Below are 18335 nucleotides of genomic sequence, written 5' to 3'. Positions count from 1 at the left end.
GCACTAGCTGCAGTTTCTGGATATTCTTCAAGGGTAGCCCCACGTAGAGCGTGTTACAGTAATCCAGGTGTGACGTGACTAAGGCATGGATAACTGTGGCCAGATCTGCCTTCCTGAGAAAGGGGCGCAGCTGGCGCACTAGCCAAAGCTGTGCAAAGGGACCCCTGGCCACTGCTTCCACCTGAGCTTCCAAAAGCAGAGCCGAGTCCAGTAGTACCCCCAAGCTACGTACTTGCTTCTCCAAGAGGAGTGCAACCCCATCCAGAACTGGTAAAATCTCCTCATCCCGACTGTCTCTCCTACTGACCAACAGTACCTCCATCTTGTCCAGATTCAATTTCAGTTTATTAGCCCACATCCAACCCGTCACAGCCTCCAGCCCCCAATTTAGGACATCCACTGCCTAACTAGAATCAGGTGACAAGGAGAGATAGAGCAGAGAAGTCATCTGCATATTGTCGACAACTCAGTCCAAGTCCTCGGATGACCTCTCCCAGTAGTTTCATGTAGTTGTTAAACAGCATTGGGGACAAAACCGAATCCTGCGGGACCCCACAGGCCAATGGCCACAGAGCCAAGCAGTAGTCCCCCAGGACCACCTTCTGGACCCTCCCCCCAAGAAAGGACCGAAACCACTGCAAAGCAGTACCTCTGATTCCCATACTCAAGAGGTGACCCAGAAGGATACCATGGTCAATGGTATTGAAAGCCGCCAAGAGGTCCAGCAGAACCGACAGGGACGCACTCCCCCTGTCTAGTTCCCGGCATAGGTCATCCACTAGAGTGACCAAGGCAGTCTCAGTCCCATATCCAAGGTGGAAGCCAGATTGAAAAGGGTTGAGATAATCCGTATCATCCAAGACCCTCTGCAGCTGGAATGCCATCACACGCTCTATCACCTTGCCCCAAAAGGGCAGGTTAGAGACCGGTCTATAGTTGTCCGGGTTGGAGGAATCAAGGGAGGGCTTTTTAAATAATGGTCTTACCACCGCCTCCTTGAGGCATGATGGCATCCTGTCCTCCTTTAATGAGGCATTAATAATCACCTCCAACCATCTACCTGTACCCTCCCTGGCAGCTTTTATTAGCCATGAAGGGCAAGGGTCAAGAGCACACGATGTTGCCCGCACACTGCCCAGGATCTTGTCCACACCCTCAGGTCGCACCAACGGAAATGAATCCAACACAATAGGACCAGATGGTACCAGAGGCATGTCTTTCGGAACTGCCAAAACTCTGGAGTCCAAATCGGCACGGATGTGAGCGACTTTATCCACAAAGTGACACGCAAACTGATCACAGTGGGCTGTAGATTATTCCTCCCCCATTACCTGGGGGGGTGTTTGCAGCAATGTCTTTGCTACACGGAACAGCTCCGCCAGTCTGCACTGAGCAGATGCAATGGAGGCAGAGAAAAAACATTTCTTCACTGCCCCCCACTGCCACAGAGTAGTCCCTAAAATGGGCTCTAGCCCGTGTTCAGTTGGATTCATCATGACTCTTCCTCCAGCGTCATTCCAGCTGTCACCTGAATTGTTTCATAGCCCTAAGCTCCGAGGAAAACCAAGGAGCAGATCAGGCTCCACCAAGCCGGAGAGGGCGTTTAGGAGCAACCATGTCAACAGCCTGGGCCATCTCTCCATTCCAGAGATCAACCAGGGCCTCAACAGAGTCACCAGCTCTGGACACTGGAAACTCCCCGAAGGCCATCTGAAATCCAAGCAGATCCATAAGCCTCCGGGGGCAAAACATCCTAATCAGTCCACCACCCCTGCAGAGGGCAGACGGAGCAGTCAAACTAAACCCCACCAGATGATGATCTATCCATGACAAGGGAGTTATCTCAAATTCCCCCAGCTCCAGATCATTTATTCCCCGGTCGGCAAAAACCAGATCCAGAGTATGTCCTGCCATGTGGGTAGGGCCTGATACCAAGTGAGACAGACCCATGGAGGCCATGAAATCCTGAGCCGCACCCACTAGGGAGGCCTCAGCATGGACACTGAAATCCCCCAAAACAATAAGCTTGGGGGAACAATAAGCTTGTTTCAGAGGATCCAGATTAGGGAAGTACCACGGGTGCCTGATGGTGAGGGAGGTCTTCCGAGCGCTCTGGCTCACTTGACGCTGAATGGCGAGAGGCAGAGGATGCCGATACCAGTATCGGGGACGGATTTTTTTTTCTCCACAGGAGCAGATGCCGCACACTCCGATTGTACCGATGGAGCCATTTTTACAGACCACTTCAATAATAAGGCTTCTGAAGAATGGAGAGCCAGATCCCACAGGGCTACGCGCAGGAGAGAAGCCCTATTCTTGCGAGCCTGCTTCGTGAACCTCTGGCAGTGAAGACAGGTCTCGACAATGTGGGATTCCCCCAAGCACAAGAGACACTTGGTATGAGTATCGGGGGAAGGGATCTTAGATCCACATCAAGTACATTTTTAAAAGTTCGTCGTGCCTGGCATAAAAGCCGAACACCAGCCGACCACCAAGCTCTGTCCCGGCCAGGATCAGAGCTCCAAGAAAGGGGGAGAAACCCTTAAAAAAAAAAGGCCAAAGAAAAAATGCTACTACGTGAAGATTAAATAAATAAATAAAGGAAGGAAGAAACAAAATTTGTAAAGAAGCAGGGAGAAAACAACAAAGGGATAGCAAGATCCTACCCGCTGCCGAGCTGCAGACTCCACCATGTTCACTGAAGTGCGGATGGAGAAAAAATGAGGGGATGAGGAGTGGTGCAGCCGCATATAGTGGCTGGGGGCGGGGTTCCACCCAAAGCAGGAGAATTGAGCTTGTTAGATTCCAACAAGGTCTCTGCACAGGCGCATAGCCCATTAGTGTAGAAGACAGAGACCACGTTGAAGAACAGGATGTTTCACACCCCAAACCTGCAGGTTTGTAAAATTTTGTGAAGTGAAACTATGATCAGTTGTTCCCCAAATAAAGGCATTGAAGGCAGACGCTACAGTTAGCTTCTCTGAAAATAAATTTAACATACTGAGGCATGGTGTAAAAGACCAGCACAATTTTTTCCTACCCAGCTGGTATCACACTGCCTCCCTCTGCTGTAATTAAGCTGGGATTGGAATTGGAAAACACAAGACCCATCAAGCAACTCATTAGGTTTATCTTATGTCATATATTGGGGTTTGATCTGGATGGCTCAAGTTGTGTGTAATGAAACCAGAGAGAAATGCAGAATATCAGGATCTTGTACTAGAAACTAGTAGTTACCAGCCCAGAAGGGCTCAAGTGACACAAGAGCGTAACAGGGTTCTATCTGGCCCTTAAAAAGTTGATAACTTTATCATGGCTCATCAGTATGAGAAACATATCAGTCTACCACAGCCCGAGCTTCCCCCCAGACTGCCTCTCTCTGCCCAAATCCAAAAATAAACTATTTTTAAGCTTTAGGGCTGATGACCTGTAGCAAATCCAACTTTAATGCACCTTGAAAGCAAGACTTCTACATTGTCACAGCTGACACGTCATACATCTTCCATGGGGAAGATGGATTGTGTCATGCACAATGGATCTTCACATGATCACTGCCATTTGAGAGAAAGCTCCAGCACAGCTCTTGCTAAATTAAATGCTGGCTGCTTCCAGAACTTGGTTAGACAAGACAGGAATACAGGAAGCTGCCTTATACTGAGTTGGACCCTTGGTCCATCTAGCATAGTACTGTCTACACTGACTGGCAGAGACTCTCCAAGGTATCAAGCAGAACCCTTTCCCAACTCTATCTGGAGATGCCAAGGACTGAATCTGGGACCTTCTGCATGCAAAGCAGATGCTCCACCACTGAGCTGTGGCCCAATTCCCCAAGTTGTGGGACTGAGCAAGCTTTTCTCTCCTAAGGTTTAGGAAGGAACTTATGGCTTGCCCAGCAATCGCTACTGGTGTTTTTGTTTTGATTTTTCTGAACTATAATTCTTATTTTGTGAGCCTAAGACTTGGGGTAAAGTTAAATGCGTTGCACTGACTATCATTCTTTTGCTGCATCAGTGAACAGGTACCACTACAGATCTAGAGGACTGGTGAGAAAGGTGTTTTCAGAGGGAAAACACCTCAAACTGGCTTGTGAAATCATCCAATTTCCCATGACTTTTTAGGGACGAGCTTGGATCAGTTTCAACCTAATTTGAGCTGAAGATGAGAGAGCTCACACATTTCTAGCAGACATAGAGATGCACAACTGTGTGACACATCCAGTTTGGCCCTCATTTGGAAGTTGGCAGGGAGAGAGATGCTTTGAAGTCACCTTTCACTGGAACTGAGCTCACAAGGCATACCTTCTGCTTCAAAAGGCCAGTCACATGGCCCTTTGAACAGAATACCAGATGGAAGACAAATTAAATTTCTAGGAGATAGTGAAAAGAAGATGTTAAGTAACTTCTCTCTCCTAACTGAAAGGCACACCAAATTACTTCTCCAAACACAGCCTCATGTAAAGCACTGACCTGAAACAAAGTGTCCTTGAGGGAATAGGAATGAAATGGCCTCCCCTCCACTTGGACTTTCACTGGTCACACTGCAGCAGCAGTAGCAGTAGCAGCCATACAGCATTGCTAGCTCTGTGGTCATCTCTGATTTGCCTGAGCTCGGACACTTTGCATTGTGCTCTACTGTATTCAGGCTGAGGCAGGCAACAATGTTACCGAAACAGCATGGAAACATTATTCAGCTAAGGTGAAACCAAACAGGCTAAGGGAAAAACCACTTTCAGAAACACAATTTGCCTCTGCTGAACTAAGGGCTGCTCTCTGCCCATTTTTAGAAGTCTAGGTCTAGGACACAAGGGAATGCTGACTCAACAAATTGCAATTTGTTAGGTCAGGAATATGGCCCGAACCCTTGCATTCCCTGCTCCTCACACTGAAGCAGAGACATTTTAATTCTGGTTCAGCAAAACAGCAGTTCTGTGATTCATCTAAACCTGGAGCAATTGTTTGACTGTGGTTTATTTATTTATCATATTTTTACACTGCCTGATATGTAAATCTCTAGGCAGCGTACAAATCTGATATAAGCCAATTAAACCAGGATGTGAAACCACAGTTAAGACAACAGCTCCAGATTTGGACAACACAAATGTCCTATTCATAGGCTATGTTCAATACACCTACAGTCTGTGTACAGTTTGTACATGTACAGATCTGTATGCACTTGGTTAATCACACATTCTGTTCAGTGTATTTACAGTAGTATAGTTCTTATATGCACTTTGCATTTGAGGAGTACCAGGTTCACTTGTGAAGGGAACATATGTATAGTCATTTACACAAGAAACATGTACATGTGTAAAGACTCCTGTACACACATGCAACATAACATCTGAAGAAGGCTACTGAACTATTGTTTTACTTAACAGGGATGTTGGATGTGTGTGTAGGCTTGGGATGATTCCAGACCCAACAAATCCCCGACCCAAGTGATTCCTGACCCAAGAAATCATATTTTGAACCAGCCAAATATCAGTGTCCCACAATACAAGGAAGCATGTAAAAGTTCTTCAAAAATGTTCTACATAGCTTTAGCGAGGGACCATTACTCAGTGGTAGGGCACATGGTTTGAATGCTTGAGAATCACTGTCAGTTAAAGGGGCAGTATTGAGCTGAATGGACTCCAGGGCCCACACAGTTTATTTATTTATTTATTTATTTATTTGATTGATTGATTGATTTCTATACCACCCTTCCAAAATGGCTCAGGGTGGTTTTCAATTAAAACAAACCATTAAAAGAGTAAAGAGCTAAAACAAACATTGAAAAACAATATAACAACAATTAACAATTTTAAAACATTTTAAAACAATGATTAAACAATCGCAGTAATTAAAAAACCTGAAACTGGGTTAAAGTATTAAAACCGATTTTAAAACCCTGGAAAGCCAGGCCAAACAAATATGTTATAAGGGCTCTCCTGAAGGCTAATAGAGAATTAAAATTATGGATTTCTGCAGGGAGCGCATTCCACAGCTTCGAAGCAGCAATAGAGAAGGCCCGCCTCTCAGTCGCCACCAGACGAGCTGGTGGTAACTGGAGACGAACCTCCGCAGATGACCTTAATGTGCGGTGGGGATCATGTAAAAGAAGGCGCTCTCTGAGGTAACTCAGGCCTAAGCAGCTCAGGGCTTTAAAGGTAATAACCAGCACTTTGTATTTTGCCCGGAAACATATTGGCAACCAGTGCAATTGTTTCAAAACAGGCGTAATATGGTCTCTCTGGGTTACCCTAGAGAGCAATCTGGCTACCACATTCTGAACTAATTGAAGTTTCCAAACTACATACAAAGGCAGCCCCATGTAGAGCGCATTGCAATAGTCAAGCCAGGAGGTTACCAGCTGGTGCACCACTGTTTTGATGTCATCCTCTTTGAGGAATGGGTGCAGCTGTCGAATCAGCCGAAGCTGACAGAAAGCACTCCTGGCCATGGCCTCCACCTGAGAGACCAGGGTGAGGCCTGGTTCCAGGAGTACTCCCAAGCTGTGCACCTGCTCCTTCTGGGGGAGTGTAACCCCACCCAGCACAGGAAGATTGAGCTCACCCCTCAGATTCTGAGCCCCCACAATGAGTACTTCCATCTTGCTTGGATTCAGCTTCAATTTGTTATCCCTTATCCAGCCCATTACTGCCTGTAGGCAGGCATTTAGAGAATGAGTGCCATTTCCTGAAGAAGAAAGGGAGAAGTAGATTTGGGTATCATCAGCATACTAACACCCAGCACCAAATCTCTTGATGACCTCACCCAGCGGTTTCATGTAGATATTGAAAAGCATTGGTGATAGAATGGAGCCCGGAGAGACTCCATATAACAGCTCCTGCTTTGAGGAGTGACTGTCACCAAGCTCCACCATCTGGGATCTACCCGAGAGATAAGAACTTAACCACTGCAAAGCCGTGCCTCCTATTCCCAACTCCCTCAGGTGACCCAGAAGGATACCATGGTTGATGGTATCAAATGCCGCCGAGAGATCCAAGAGGACCAACAGAGTTACACTCCCTCTGTCGATTCTCCGATAAAGGTCATCCATCAGGCCGACCAAGGCTGTCTCTACCCCATAGCCCATTATAAAGGCAGTTTGAAATGGGTCTAGGTATTCAGTTTCCTCCAAAACTACCTGGAGCTGGCCGGCCACCACCCTCTCGATTACCTTGCCCAACCAGGGGAGACTGGAGATTGGCCTATAACTATCCATCGCTGAGGGATCCAGGGAAGGCTTCTTAAGAAGAGGTCTAACTATTGCCTCCATCAAACAAGGAGGCACCCTACCCTCCCCCAGAGATGCATTTATGATATTAACCAGGCCATCTCCAACAATCTCTCCGCTAGATCGAAGCAGCCAGGTTGGGCAAGGATCCAGAGAACAAGTGGTAGGCCGTATTGCTCCAAGCAGCTTGTCCATGTCATCAGGAGACATAGACTGAAACTGATCCAACCTAACACTGCAAGAGGGATCGCTGGATACCTCCCTCACAGACCGTGCAGAAATAGTGGAGTCCAAGTCGGCCCGAATACAGTTACTGTATTCGTTACTGTTACTGAATACATAGTTACTCACTATGACAATTGTCTTTCTACTCTGGTAACCATCATGAGCCCCATTCCTCCTGAGCATAGAAATGGGGAGGATGGCGGGGTCTATGTTGGTTGTACCATGGTTTGCAGGTGCTTCAAGTACAATGTGATGGAAGAAAGAAATCCCTGCCTCCTTTCCCCAACTCAGGAAGAGAGCTCATCCATATTGTGCTGCACTTTCGGAAGTGCTGCAAGCATCTCAGAAGCAGGTGGGCTCCAACAGACCTCTTCATGAGCTTGGAGTGTGGGGAAGAGGCTCATCCTATAGCTTATGCTGTTCATCAGATGGACTTCAAGCACCTCTGAAGTTCAATGTGGTGTCAGAGACAAGGTCCAAGCCTCCTCCATTGAGCAACTAAAACCAGCCAAAATCTATGGACTCCAGATGGATTAACCATCTGACACATCATAAAGCAGCTTCATATGTTCTTATCAAAACTGGTGAGGAGGAACTAGACCTCAGCTTGGCTAGAGAATTCAGACTTGGCATATTGCCAGAGATATACATTCCAAATTGGAGTGACCAGTGTTGATCCATGGGCAGAAAAACTCAGCTGGGATTCAAATGTGTGATCTGGGCATTCTCCAGCTTGGGTGACAGTACCCCGTTATTCCTATTGCAGAAATGTTTTCCGCCAGTGCTTTGGCAACACTTGTGTACATGTATCATAGCGATATGATATCTTTGCCATCGAGTCTGAACTGAAAGCATTTGCTTCTTGCTGTTAATGTAGGGGCTCCCAAACCTGGGCCCCCAGATGATGTTGGACTGCAACTCCCATTATTCCAGCCACAATGGCCAAAGGATGATGGGGACCCAAGAGGGAGACCCAAAACATCTGGGGACCCAAGACTGGGATCCCCTGCTCTAAAAGGACACAGCTGCTTGACTGGCCCCTCTCTGTTTTTCTGGGGAAAACAGGGAGCATTTGCCCACTTAAGCAGGTATTTTATAAGGATCATTGATTTGCAGATGTCATGGATTCAGCAGAGACAACTCTGACATTAAGAGAGGAGAAGTTAAAGCCTGCCAATTTTATTGTATTGGTAAAGTACAGGAGGAAAAGCAAAGAACAGCTACACCCGACAATCCATGCATGATGCTATGTCTGCTTTAGATTGTTAAGAGCAACAAACAGTAGAATATGCAATATTCATATTTTAACTAGCTTAGAAGAATATAAAGTGGAGCTGCCTGATCTTCATTGGGGGTCTTGAAAGAAGACAGACATAAGCTGATAAAGGGGGCAGTTTCCTCCCCCACTCCCAATTTTCTTCAAAATGGCTCCCTCTTATACTTGCGGACTTTGCCAGCCTCGTGTTGCTGACCACCCACCATGCATGAATAAATGACTGCCGGAACAGGCTCTCGCACATGTGCGTAAAATTGGGTCAACAGATTTGTTTCCACAGGCACAAATGTGTGCAATGATTGTACGCATAATGACATTAGCGTTGAACTGGAGACCACAGCTAAGTTGGTACATGAAGCAAAGGATGTAACATTGAAGGTAAAGACAGAAAATGAGCTCCTGGATTTGGCTTCCTGGACCTGGAATGGTGCAGCAGTGACGCTGGAGGCCTCAAAATGTGGATTGAAAGAGAGAAAGTCTGTCTCTTTTAATGTGGAGTTTATTTTCTCTGCGTATGCATCAGGGAGTATGAAGTGAAAGCCAGACTGTGTTATACTGTCAGAAGGGAAAGGAAATAAAGAAAATCTACTACTTCGATTGCCAAATACAAACATGCACGATGGAACATTCTGGAATGAGATACTTAAACCTGCTTAATGAAACTTCTTAGCAGTTTGGACCTCTCAGCCAGTTTCGATACTATTGCCCATGGTATCCCATCTCTCCAAGCTGGGACTTGGGGGTGGGTTACGGTTGTTCTCAGAAGGTCTTTGGCCTTTGGCCTACCACAGGGATTTATTCTGTCCCCTATGCTTTTTAACATCTACATGAAACCTCTAGGAGCAGTCATCTGTAGGTGTGGGCTACAGTGCCATCAATATGCTGATGACAACCAGCTCTACCTATCTTTTAAGTCAGCAGACACCAGGGAGCTAGTGGATACTCTGAACCAGGGCTTGGAGGCTGTTCTGGACTGGATGGGGGCAAACAAGCTGAAACTTAATCCAGATAAGACGGAAGTGCTCTGGGTTGGTAGAACTGATCATCTGAGTAGTAAAGTAAATCTGGGCTTGGATGGGGTCACACTCCCTCTGAAAGACAAAGTTCGCAGCTTGGGGATGTTTCTGGACCTGTCCTTGGAGGCACAGGTGGCGCAGTGTGCAGAAGTGCTTTTTACCAGCTATGGTTAGTATGCCAGCTGTGATCCTACTTGGAGAAGTCAGACCTGACCTCAGTCACTCATGGTTTGGTAACATCCAGATCGACTACTACAATGCGCTCTACATGGGGCTGCCCCTGAAGACTATTTAGAAGCTTCAGCTGGTCCAGAATGCTGCCACAAGATGCTCGTGGGAACAAGTCGCTTCACAAGTGCACATCCATCCTGTGGCAGTTTCAGTGGTTACCAGTCCGCTTCCAGGCTAGACTCAAGGTGATGGTCTTGACCTTTAAAGGTCTACACGATTTGGGGCCGGGGTACCTGTTGGACCGCATTCGCCCATATGAACCTGCCAGGGCCCTCCACTCACCATCTCAGGCCCTGCTCATGGCCCCACCACTAATAGAGATCCAGCTGGTGGGGACTAGAGACCGGGCCTTTTCAGTTGTGGGCCCTCAGCTTTGAAGAGCCCTGAAGAGCTTCACCATGCTCCCTCCCCTCAGTGTTTTTAAAAAATAACTTAAAACACATCTTTTTAAAAAGGCTTTTTAATGTTTTATCTGTTGCTTATATCTGATAGGTTCTTTAGTTTTTATAATTCTTAATTTTTAGCTTTTTAAATAACTTTTAATTTGAAACTTTAAAAACGAATTCTGATTGTGATTTTAGCTTGGATTTTTAAGTCATTTAACTTAATTTGGTAATTTGTTAGTCTGATTTTATTTATTTATTTATTTATTTATTTAACATATTTTTATATCGCCCAAAACCTACGTCTCTGCACAGACATAAACTTTACGTCTAAACTTTACATTGTAACTATTTTATAAATGTTGTGAGCCACCCCGAGTAGTAGTGTACTGGAGGGTCAGTGTATAAATATTTTAAATAAATAAATAACTTCACTTCTATTTGCAGAATATTTCACATCAAAATTCATGAGGGAGAATTTTGAGGGGAAATGTCAAGAAATAAATTAGTTTCAGCTCTATGTCTATGTCAGCCCAGTTTATTGAAGGAAGCTAGTTTGCTCCACCTCATTTTAATTCTCCTTAAGAATTGCTTACATGATAAAAAGCCCTGAATTTGGAGAGAGAGAGAGAGAGTGTAGTCTTGTTAGGTTTATCTTAAAATCACTAGCAAAGGTGAGGCATGAACTCCACTGCATTCCAAAATGATGACCAAGAAAAGCAAACACACTCTACCACACTCTCACAAAGTTCTATGGTAGCCAAACAGCAGGATTCAGCAGATTATCCTGCTGGGAAGTGGGTAGGAATTGTATAGACTCTCAGAAGACAGTCATGAAGTTCAAATCTTCACCCCACCCTTATCTATCCCAAGGCAGCATGATAGATCAACACATATAAATCCAAGCAATGATAGTTCACAAGTGCAAGAATGAACAACGCTCACCAATCTACACAAAGATGACTAATGGTAAAGAGAGTTCAAATTAAACTATTCAGGAGGCTTAAGCAAGTAAGCCTGACTTGAACAAGGAAATGGTATTCACTGTACCCTCCAGGCAAACCAGCAGCCCTCATCTAAGAGAAAACTGCTCCCCATTCATGGCAATCATTTAGACCCCTTAAGTGTAAAGCAAAGCCAATCCCCTGCACTTCTGAGAGAAATCGTTTTTGGCTCCTTAGATTAAATATACTCATCCCAAAGATCCAGTCTCCGATTTTCAAAATTATTATTTATTATTTTTTTAAAAAGGCAAACGCATCCAAGGTCTGAGTTCACCTGCCAGGACCATAAACTTGTCAAATGTTGCCAGCTACATACTGCAAATTGCCTCCACAGCCTGTTCAGTGCTACATGTTTGTTCCTGCCACACTTGATTACGGGGAATTCTCTGCACTGCTTTGCTGGCCAAGATTTTAATCTGAGTATTGAACTCACCTGCTGCAGCACAGAGCCACTTCTGGAGGTTGCCTGCACAGCCTGGTATGTGACAATTGCTGAAATTCCTCTGTTTTTGAAATTCCAGGGAAACCCAGCAGACCTACTGAGTTCTTGGTGGGCCGTGTTCAACCTTGGTGAGTTTTAAGATGTGCAGTCCCACAACCCAGAAGAAAAACCAACCACATTCTATTCTATGGTATGTGCAAAAGCAACAGAACAATGTGGAGCACTGAACAGGCTCTGGAAGCAATCTCCAGAAGCGACTCTGTCCTGCAGCAGGCGATTCCAACACTCAGATTAAAACCTGACCCAGCAAAGCAGTGCAGATTGTAGTGATCAAGAAGAGAGGAGGGAACAAGCAGCCTGCACAAAAAAGACCCCTGTTGGGCAGTCATCAGAGGGAAAGCGACATGCCATGACTCATTCAGTTCAGGCAAGTCTGTGCAGCAAAGCGCTGCTGTTGCTTAGGGCTTGGCAAGAGCAGAAGAGAAACTGGGCTGATGCCAAGCCCCCTAGGACTGCAAGCTTGGTTAAAGCCCAATTTGTTTATTTTAAAAGACTGGTGACTTTAGAACCACCGAGTCCACCAAATTAAAAGGGAATCAAAGTGGCAATACACAGACAAATTCTTGTGCTTAAACCTAAATCCAAACAAAAAGGGGCAGTATCTTCAGGCTCTCCTAAGTAGCATGATGGTAGGGATGGGGGCATTTTCAGCAAGATCTCCAGGGGTGGGGGGAAATTACTGTTGCCCCCATTACATTTGCTAAGTCAGTTGTTGCTCTGAATTTACCTAATCATGTCTCTAGACCTACACAATGTATGATAAATTTGATGCTGGTTGTTGGAAAGAGGAAGCAAACCTCGAGATGACATCGTGAGCTAGGTGGCTGAGTTTGTGTCCAAGTAAATTGGACTGCATTGCACTCATACAACATTCACGATAGACACAGATTCTCCAAAATGAAGGGAGTGGTGTGGGCCACCTCCAGGAAGAGGGGCAGTAAGGCAATGCCTTGCAGACTGATAGCAACAACCTCTGTATCTCTTCACCTGGAGAACCAGTGTGGTGTGGGCAGAGTGCAAGACTTGGAGCAGGAGACCCAGGCTCAAACCACTCATCAATCCTGAAGTTGGGCCAGTCTTTCAGTTCATCTCAAAAAGCAACAAGATCATCTTAGTAACAAATATCATGAGCTTGACCCACAAACTACCAGCAACACAACTGCCAGCACAATCTACACTGCAGTCACAGTCTAGGTGACATCCTCCTAGGAATCTTTAGGGAAAGTCTTTGGTGGCAATATTTGCTACTCAAACAGCTCTCTTGGCAAACTGCTGACAGTTGGAAACAAATGGGAAACAATTACGCACTAAGTTGGTTAATTTTTTTTTTAAAGTTTGACCCAAGTCTTTGTTCAAGACACTTCTTAAGAGCCATGGAGTTTTACTATTAATACATAATAAACTATTGCTTATTAATTTATACCCCACCTTTTAAAACAAAGTAATCCAAGGTGGTTTACAAAATATCAATACAATAAAACCCACCAAGATCATAGCAATACAATTAAACCCCCCAAATAAAATCTATCAAATCACACCATATTTTCATGACATATATATTTCCTCATTTCCAGCTTACATCTATTCAGGGTGCATCAGTTTTCTTATACACCAAATATTAATCTATGAACACTTCCTATAGTATTCGTAGGACAAATAGTCTTTGTGCTCAGTTCAGTTTCTGCTTCCTTAAACATGATGGCACCATATTCTTTCTGAAACACACACACACACACACACACACACACACACACACACACACACACCATTACAATACCAGAGAAGGTGCAGGTTATTTGCTCTCCTTCAGATTCCCAGTGCTATAACAAAACAACCTATTTCCATTGGTGCAATATCCGAGTGGTCAAATGTAGGCCACAAAGCAGACTGCCCTTTGAATGAAACAAGGTGCAAGCTGAACAAGAGGATTTAAAATGATCCCGATCATTTTCTTGGCAGGTTGCTTTTGACTGTTAGTCTGTACACTGCGGCAATAGATATCACTAAACCCCAAATCAAACACCCACCTCCCCGCAAATGACCATCCAAGCCCAACGAGGTAACATAGCAAGGTCTGTTAAGAGAACACAAATAGGCAGTCACTCTGATAAATATTTTATGGCAGGCATGAGCTTCCTATTAGTACTTCCTTGATGGATGCACAAGCCCAAAGTCACAAACAATTAGAACTCAGAGGTAGGTAATAAAGAAGTGACCTCTGTGTGCGGAAGACACCTCTATTAACAAAAGGAAATGCTATCATCATTATTTGAAACCCAAGGGCAAGGTCTCTAACCTTTCTGCTGGGCTGTCAGGCTCAATAAATCGGATGAGAGGGGGAGACGAGAGAGTTTCAGTAGCAAAAATGCCCCCCTGCAGCTGTAGTCCAAAGCCATTCAAGGGGTCTCCTCTTAGAATCACCTCTGTTGTTTCTGTATGAACAATCTGCCCGCCAGGGCCCACTGTGCTAGAGGCCAATGACACTGAAATAAGAGACACACTCAAGTTAGGAACACACTTTTTTTTTTTGGCGAGGGGAGGGGGAATATCTGGGAACACATTGGCGACATGCACCCTTCTTTCAGGAAAGCTATCCCCAAGTATAAACCTGCTATTCTTTAAGTAGACCCTTCCTCCTGAGCACTGGCTTTTGTAGTTATTCAATGGCAGAGTTAGGCTTTCTGATGGAATCCAACAATAGTAACAAGCCCCAGAGCCTCTTGTAATTGAACAAGTCAGAAATTCATATCCAGCAATGGAATTCAATCACCCAATGGAAAACTGGTTGACCAAATCCACCTCTTTGTGCCCTACTTTGAAGTGTGGCACCATCTACAGAAAAAGTCAGTATTATTATTTTGTGCAATGTGCACATAGACAATGGAGACCAGAGAGACAATCTGCATCTTGCTGGATCTCTGGTTCAAAGGCAGATCCATGCAGAATGCACAGAACAAGAAATAAACTAGTGTTTATGCTATCATTCTCAAGCAGCTGTTGTAGGAAAGATCAGTCAAGGAGAAGAAAACATCAAAGGGGGTAAACGAAACAATAAACTACAGTGGTCCCTCTACTTACGAAATTAATCCGTTCCGAATGCACATTTGTAAGTCGAAAAGTTCGTAAGTCGAAAAGCGGTTTCCCATAGGAATGCATTGGGAACGGATTAATGCGTTCCGGAGCCTAGAAAAAAGACCCAGACCCCGAGTAAGGCTTGCAAACTGCACAGGAACATTTCTTTTCAAGAATAAACAGGCAGTAAACAGGCAGGCAAGTCAAGGAAACCGCATGTAAAATTCGTAAGTCGAGGAAACCCCATCTAAAAATTTGTAAGTCGAAAAAACCGCATCTAAAACCGGATCTAAAACTGCCGTTTGTAACTCGAAAAATACTTATGTCGAGTAGTTCGTAAGTCAAGGGACCACTGTATTCTTATTTAAGATGCTTCCCATGTCTAGGTTCAAAACTCTCAGGGCAGCATGCTGTCAAAAGACAACAAAAGAATACAAACACGACCACAATCAAACATCATAAAATCACAGAGGCAGCAGCGATCACCAGACAATAAAAACCAGCAGATCCACAGTATACTCATTAAAAGTAGCTGCTCCACACACTGGAAGGTCTTTGTTTGGCATTAAGGACATCCAGGCTAGTGTCCAGTGAACTTCTCTGGGGACAGTATTTCAAATATGGGGGACACAATACATTATTTCCGATTATTGGAAAGCATTCTGGCAGTGGCTATTAATTTGAGAACTGCTAGCTTAGCTCAACTTTAGTGCAGGCTTGCTCTAGTCTAGTGCTATAAGATGCTAGTCATGTTTTTTCCAGCTCTTGCCCAGTATTGTTTTGTGGTGAGGAGCTGTTAAATGAAAAACAGGTAGTCGGGTAATGGAACATTTCACCATGGAGGCAAAAAGGCAGTAAACAAGTGACCGCAAGCACCTGGTACACTGATGTGGCACATACATTCTTGGGGGGCTGGTCATGTAAGCTCAGAAATAAAGGCTTGTTCTCAAGTAAGCTTTTGTCTCTGCCTGAGATTATTAAAGAAATCTATGCCTAAAATTTAGAACCTAACTTCAGATGGTGATACTTCTCATTGAGTCTAGGCCAAGCTCAGTCTGAACCATCTAAACAGCAATTTCTTTCAGTTTCAAAAAGCAATTTCAATCAATTTCTTTCACCACAACAAAAAATGCTCTCTCCTAATCACCACCAGCCAAATCTCAGATGGTGGAGGGACTCTGTTGAGGACTTCTCTTGAGGAATGTAGGAGCCAGGCAATAATAGGTGGTCCTTCAAATAAACAGGCCCCAAACTGTTTGGGCTCTGTCAGTGATGTCTAGGACTTGGAATTTTGTCCCGAAATGGACTGGCAACTAGTGCAGTTGTTCAAGCAGTGACAAGATACATTCCCTTGGAGCTGATCCCAGCCTAGCGACTACCTTTTGTACTCACTTTCCAAGAAGTCTCCAAAAGGCGGCATTACAATAGTCCAACCCAGAGATCACCAGAACATTTCCTTTTATAGTAATGCCCTCCCCCTCATGCTTGAGGCATGCTCTCTACCTTCTTCTTCTTCATCTTTTATAAGTTTGATTAAAGTGCTGCTTGTGCCTTTGTACAATCCTCCCTCACCAACCGTGGTTTTGATTATCTGTGAATGGGAAATTGCATACGGTCTCGCCAACCACAATCTTAGTATCTGTGGTTGGTGATGTTTTTTAGTGATTTCCTTGGTGGGGGTGGGTGGGTGTTAGTGATTTTGCAGGGTTCAGAGGTACAATCTGCTCATTTTTCTTGCTGACTCCTGCCCATTCCTCATGATTTTAAGTCCCTTTGAGTGATTTGGGTGGGGGTTCAAAAAATTTCCAGAGGTTCAATCTGTTAATTCCTTTTGGTGACTCTTGGAAATATTAAGAGATATTTGCCAATTTAAACTTTTCTTTTAGGGTTTTTTTTTTTTTTTTTGTCTTTTTGCAATCTCATTTCCACGAACATGATTTCCCCTAACACCATTTCAATGGCTCGCCGACCACAAATTTGCCAACCATGGGTTTTGCTGCAATGGACCTCTCGCCGTTGGGGAGGGATGACTGTACATTTAAAAGCTTATTTTGTACCTTTAAGAAATATCAGTTTTTTAAAAAAGCTGAAAAACTGCTCTAGTAATAAGACGGTGTGTGTGTGTAAGACTACCAGCTTATCAGTGCAGTGCCCAACCAACTCCTACCGCTAACTGGCAGAACCAGTTTCTCCCAAGTCCAACCCTGGAATTTGCAAGTCTAATGAGAACATAAGGACTGTGCTTCCAGAGGGCTGTGGTTCCTGTTTCTAAAAGGACATCTGTACTCTCTTTTGCACAACTTGGGGAAAACATAAGGAAAGGTCGGGGGAAAGAGGTACTAGTTTTGGGGGGGCAGGGGCAGAGGGCGGAATTGGACTTTCCATGGCCTTACAAGGGACCCACCCAACCCACAACATGTAAATAGTGGCAAACACATCAATAAGTTGACTCTTCTCTTTTTGTGATTAAATAAAAAACAAAACATAGAAAGAATTTTAAATAGATAGTACTAACAATCTTGAGGAACCACAAGCACAGCAGCCCCATCTACCCATGTGCCCCCCCCATGCACTTTACATGAACTTTTGTGCTCCTTCTTCCTCTGTCTTCTCCTCATCATGGTGGCCCGTGGACTCATGGGATGGTTGCTCCGAGGTAGAGTATTGGAATTCTGGCAGGCAAAACCTGATGTGTTCATTGTGGGAGATGCAAAGTTGGCAGCTACAAGAGCTGTACAAACACACAAGAGTCTGGTTTAGAGTCAGAAATGGCTTGCCAGCACAATTAGCATTAAATTTTAACCCAATTTAACAATGCCTAATCACAGGTGCCTACTGGCTTAGGGGTGCCTAAGATAAATAGATAACTGGATATTATTTCTACCCACCCCTGTCAAAGCATATTAAGTAGCATTACTATAAAGCTTCCACCCACACTTGTAGGATACCAGCAGAGTTGTAACAGACTGCTAAACCTGCCCACATTTCATATTATTGAGGGATCCCCCTACCCAGGTTCTGTCCCCACTTTCCCCACAGGAATAGCATTCAGATCAGAAGCTAAGAGTATGAGTGCAATTATTTTAGCTTGCAAGTACATATACTCTATAAGCACACAATAAATGCTGTTTATTTTAAAACATATTTTTAGAGAAGAATTGGAGAGAAAATGTGCCACTACATCACATATGGACTGTGCCTCTGGAAAAATAGAAGCAACATAGCCTTTGTCCAAAGGAACTATGATCTACATTCAATGGACAATTCAAGGAAAAGCGGGGACGAGACACATTTCCAAAGAGTATCGAAGATGGGTTAGGGAGAGTCAAGCAGCTATGGAGAAACCCCTGCTAACTGGGCAAAGAGACACCTTTTTAACATGGTGATTCTCTTTATTTAGCAGGGGGA

General features: G+C 44.5%; 1 protein-coding gene across 14 annotated transcripts in view; it reads right to left on the bottom strand.

Annotated features, from left to right (window-relative positions):
* The window catches only part of GRIP2 (glutamate receptor interacting protein 2), a 656014-nt gene that overhangs the window by 52117 nt on the left and 585562 nt on the right, over window positions 1-18335 (bottom strand). For all 14 annotated transcript variants that reach the window (XM_053290766.1, XM_053290774.1, XM_053290767.1 and 11 more), the window contains 2 exons: window positions 17506-17658; window positions 14152-14338 (listed from right to left, as the gene is read on the bottom strand). In XM_053290766.1, coding sequence (XP_053146741.1) covers window positions 14152-14338; window positions 17506-17658 — 340 coding nt within the window. The remainder of the gene's footprint in view (window positions 1-14151; window positions 14339-17505; window positions 17659-18335) is intronic.

Source organism: Hemicordylus capensis, chromosome 2 (assembly GCF_027244095.1).
Source record: "Hemicordylus capensis ecotype Gifberg chromosome 2, rHemCap1.1.pri, whole genome shotgun sequence".
Lineage (NCBI taxonomy): Eukaryota > Metazoa > Chordata > Lepidosauria > Squamata > Cordylidae > Hemicordylus > Hemicordylus capensis.
The sequence above is the reverse complement of the archived record's forward strand: the minus strand, read 5'-3'. Positions and strand labels throughout refer to the sequence as shown.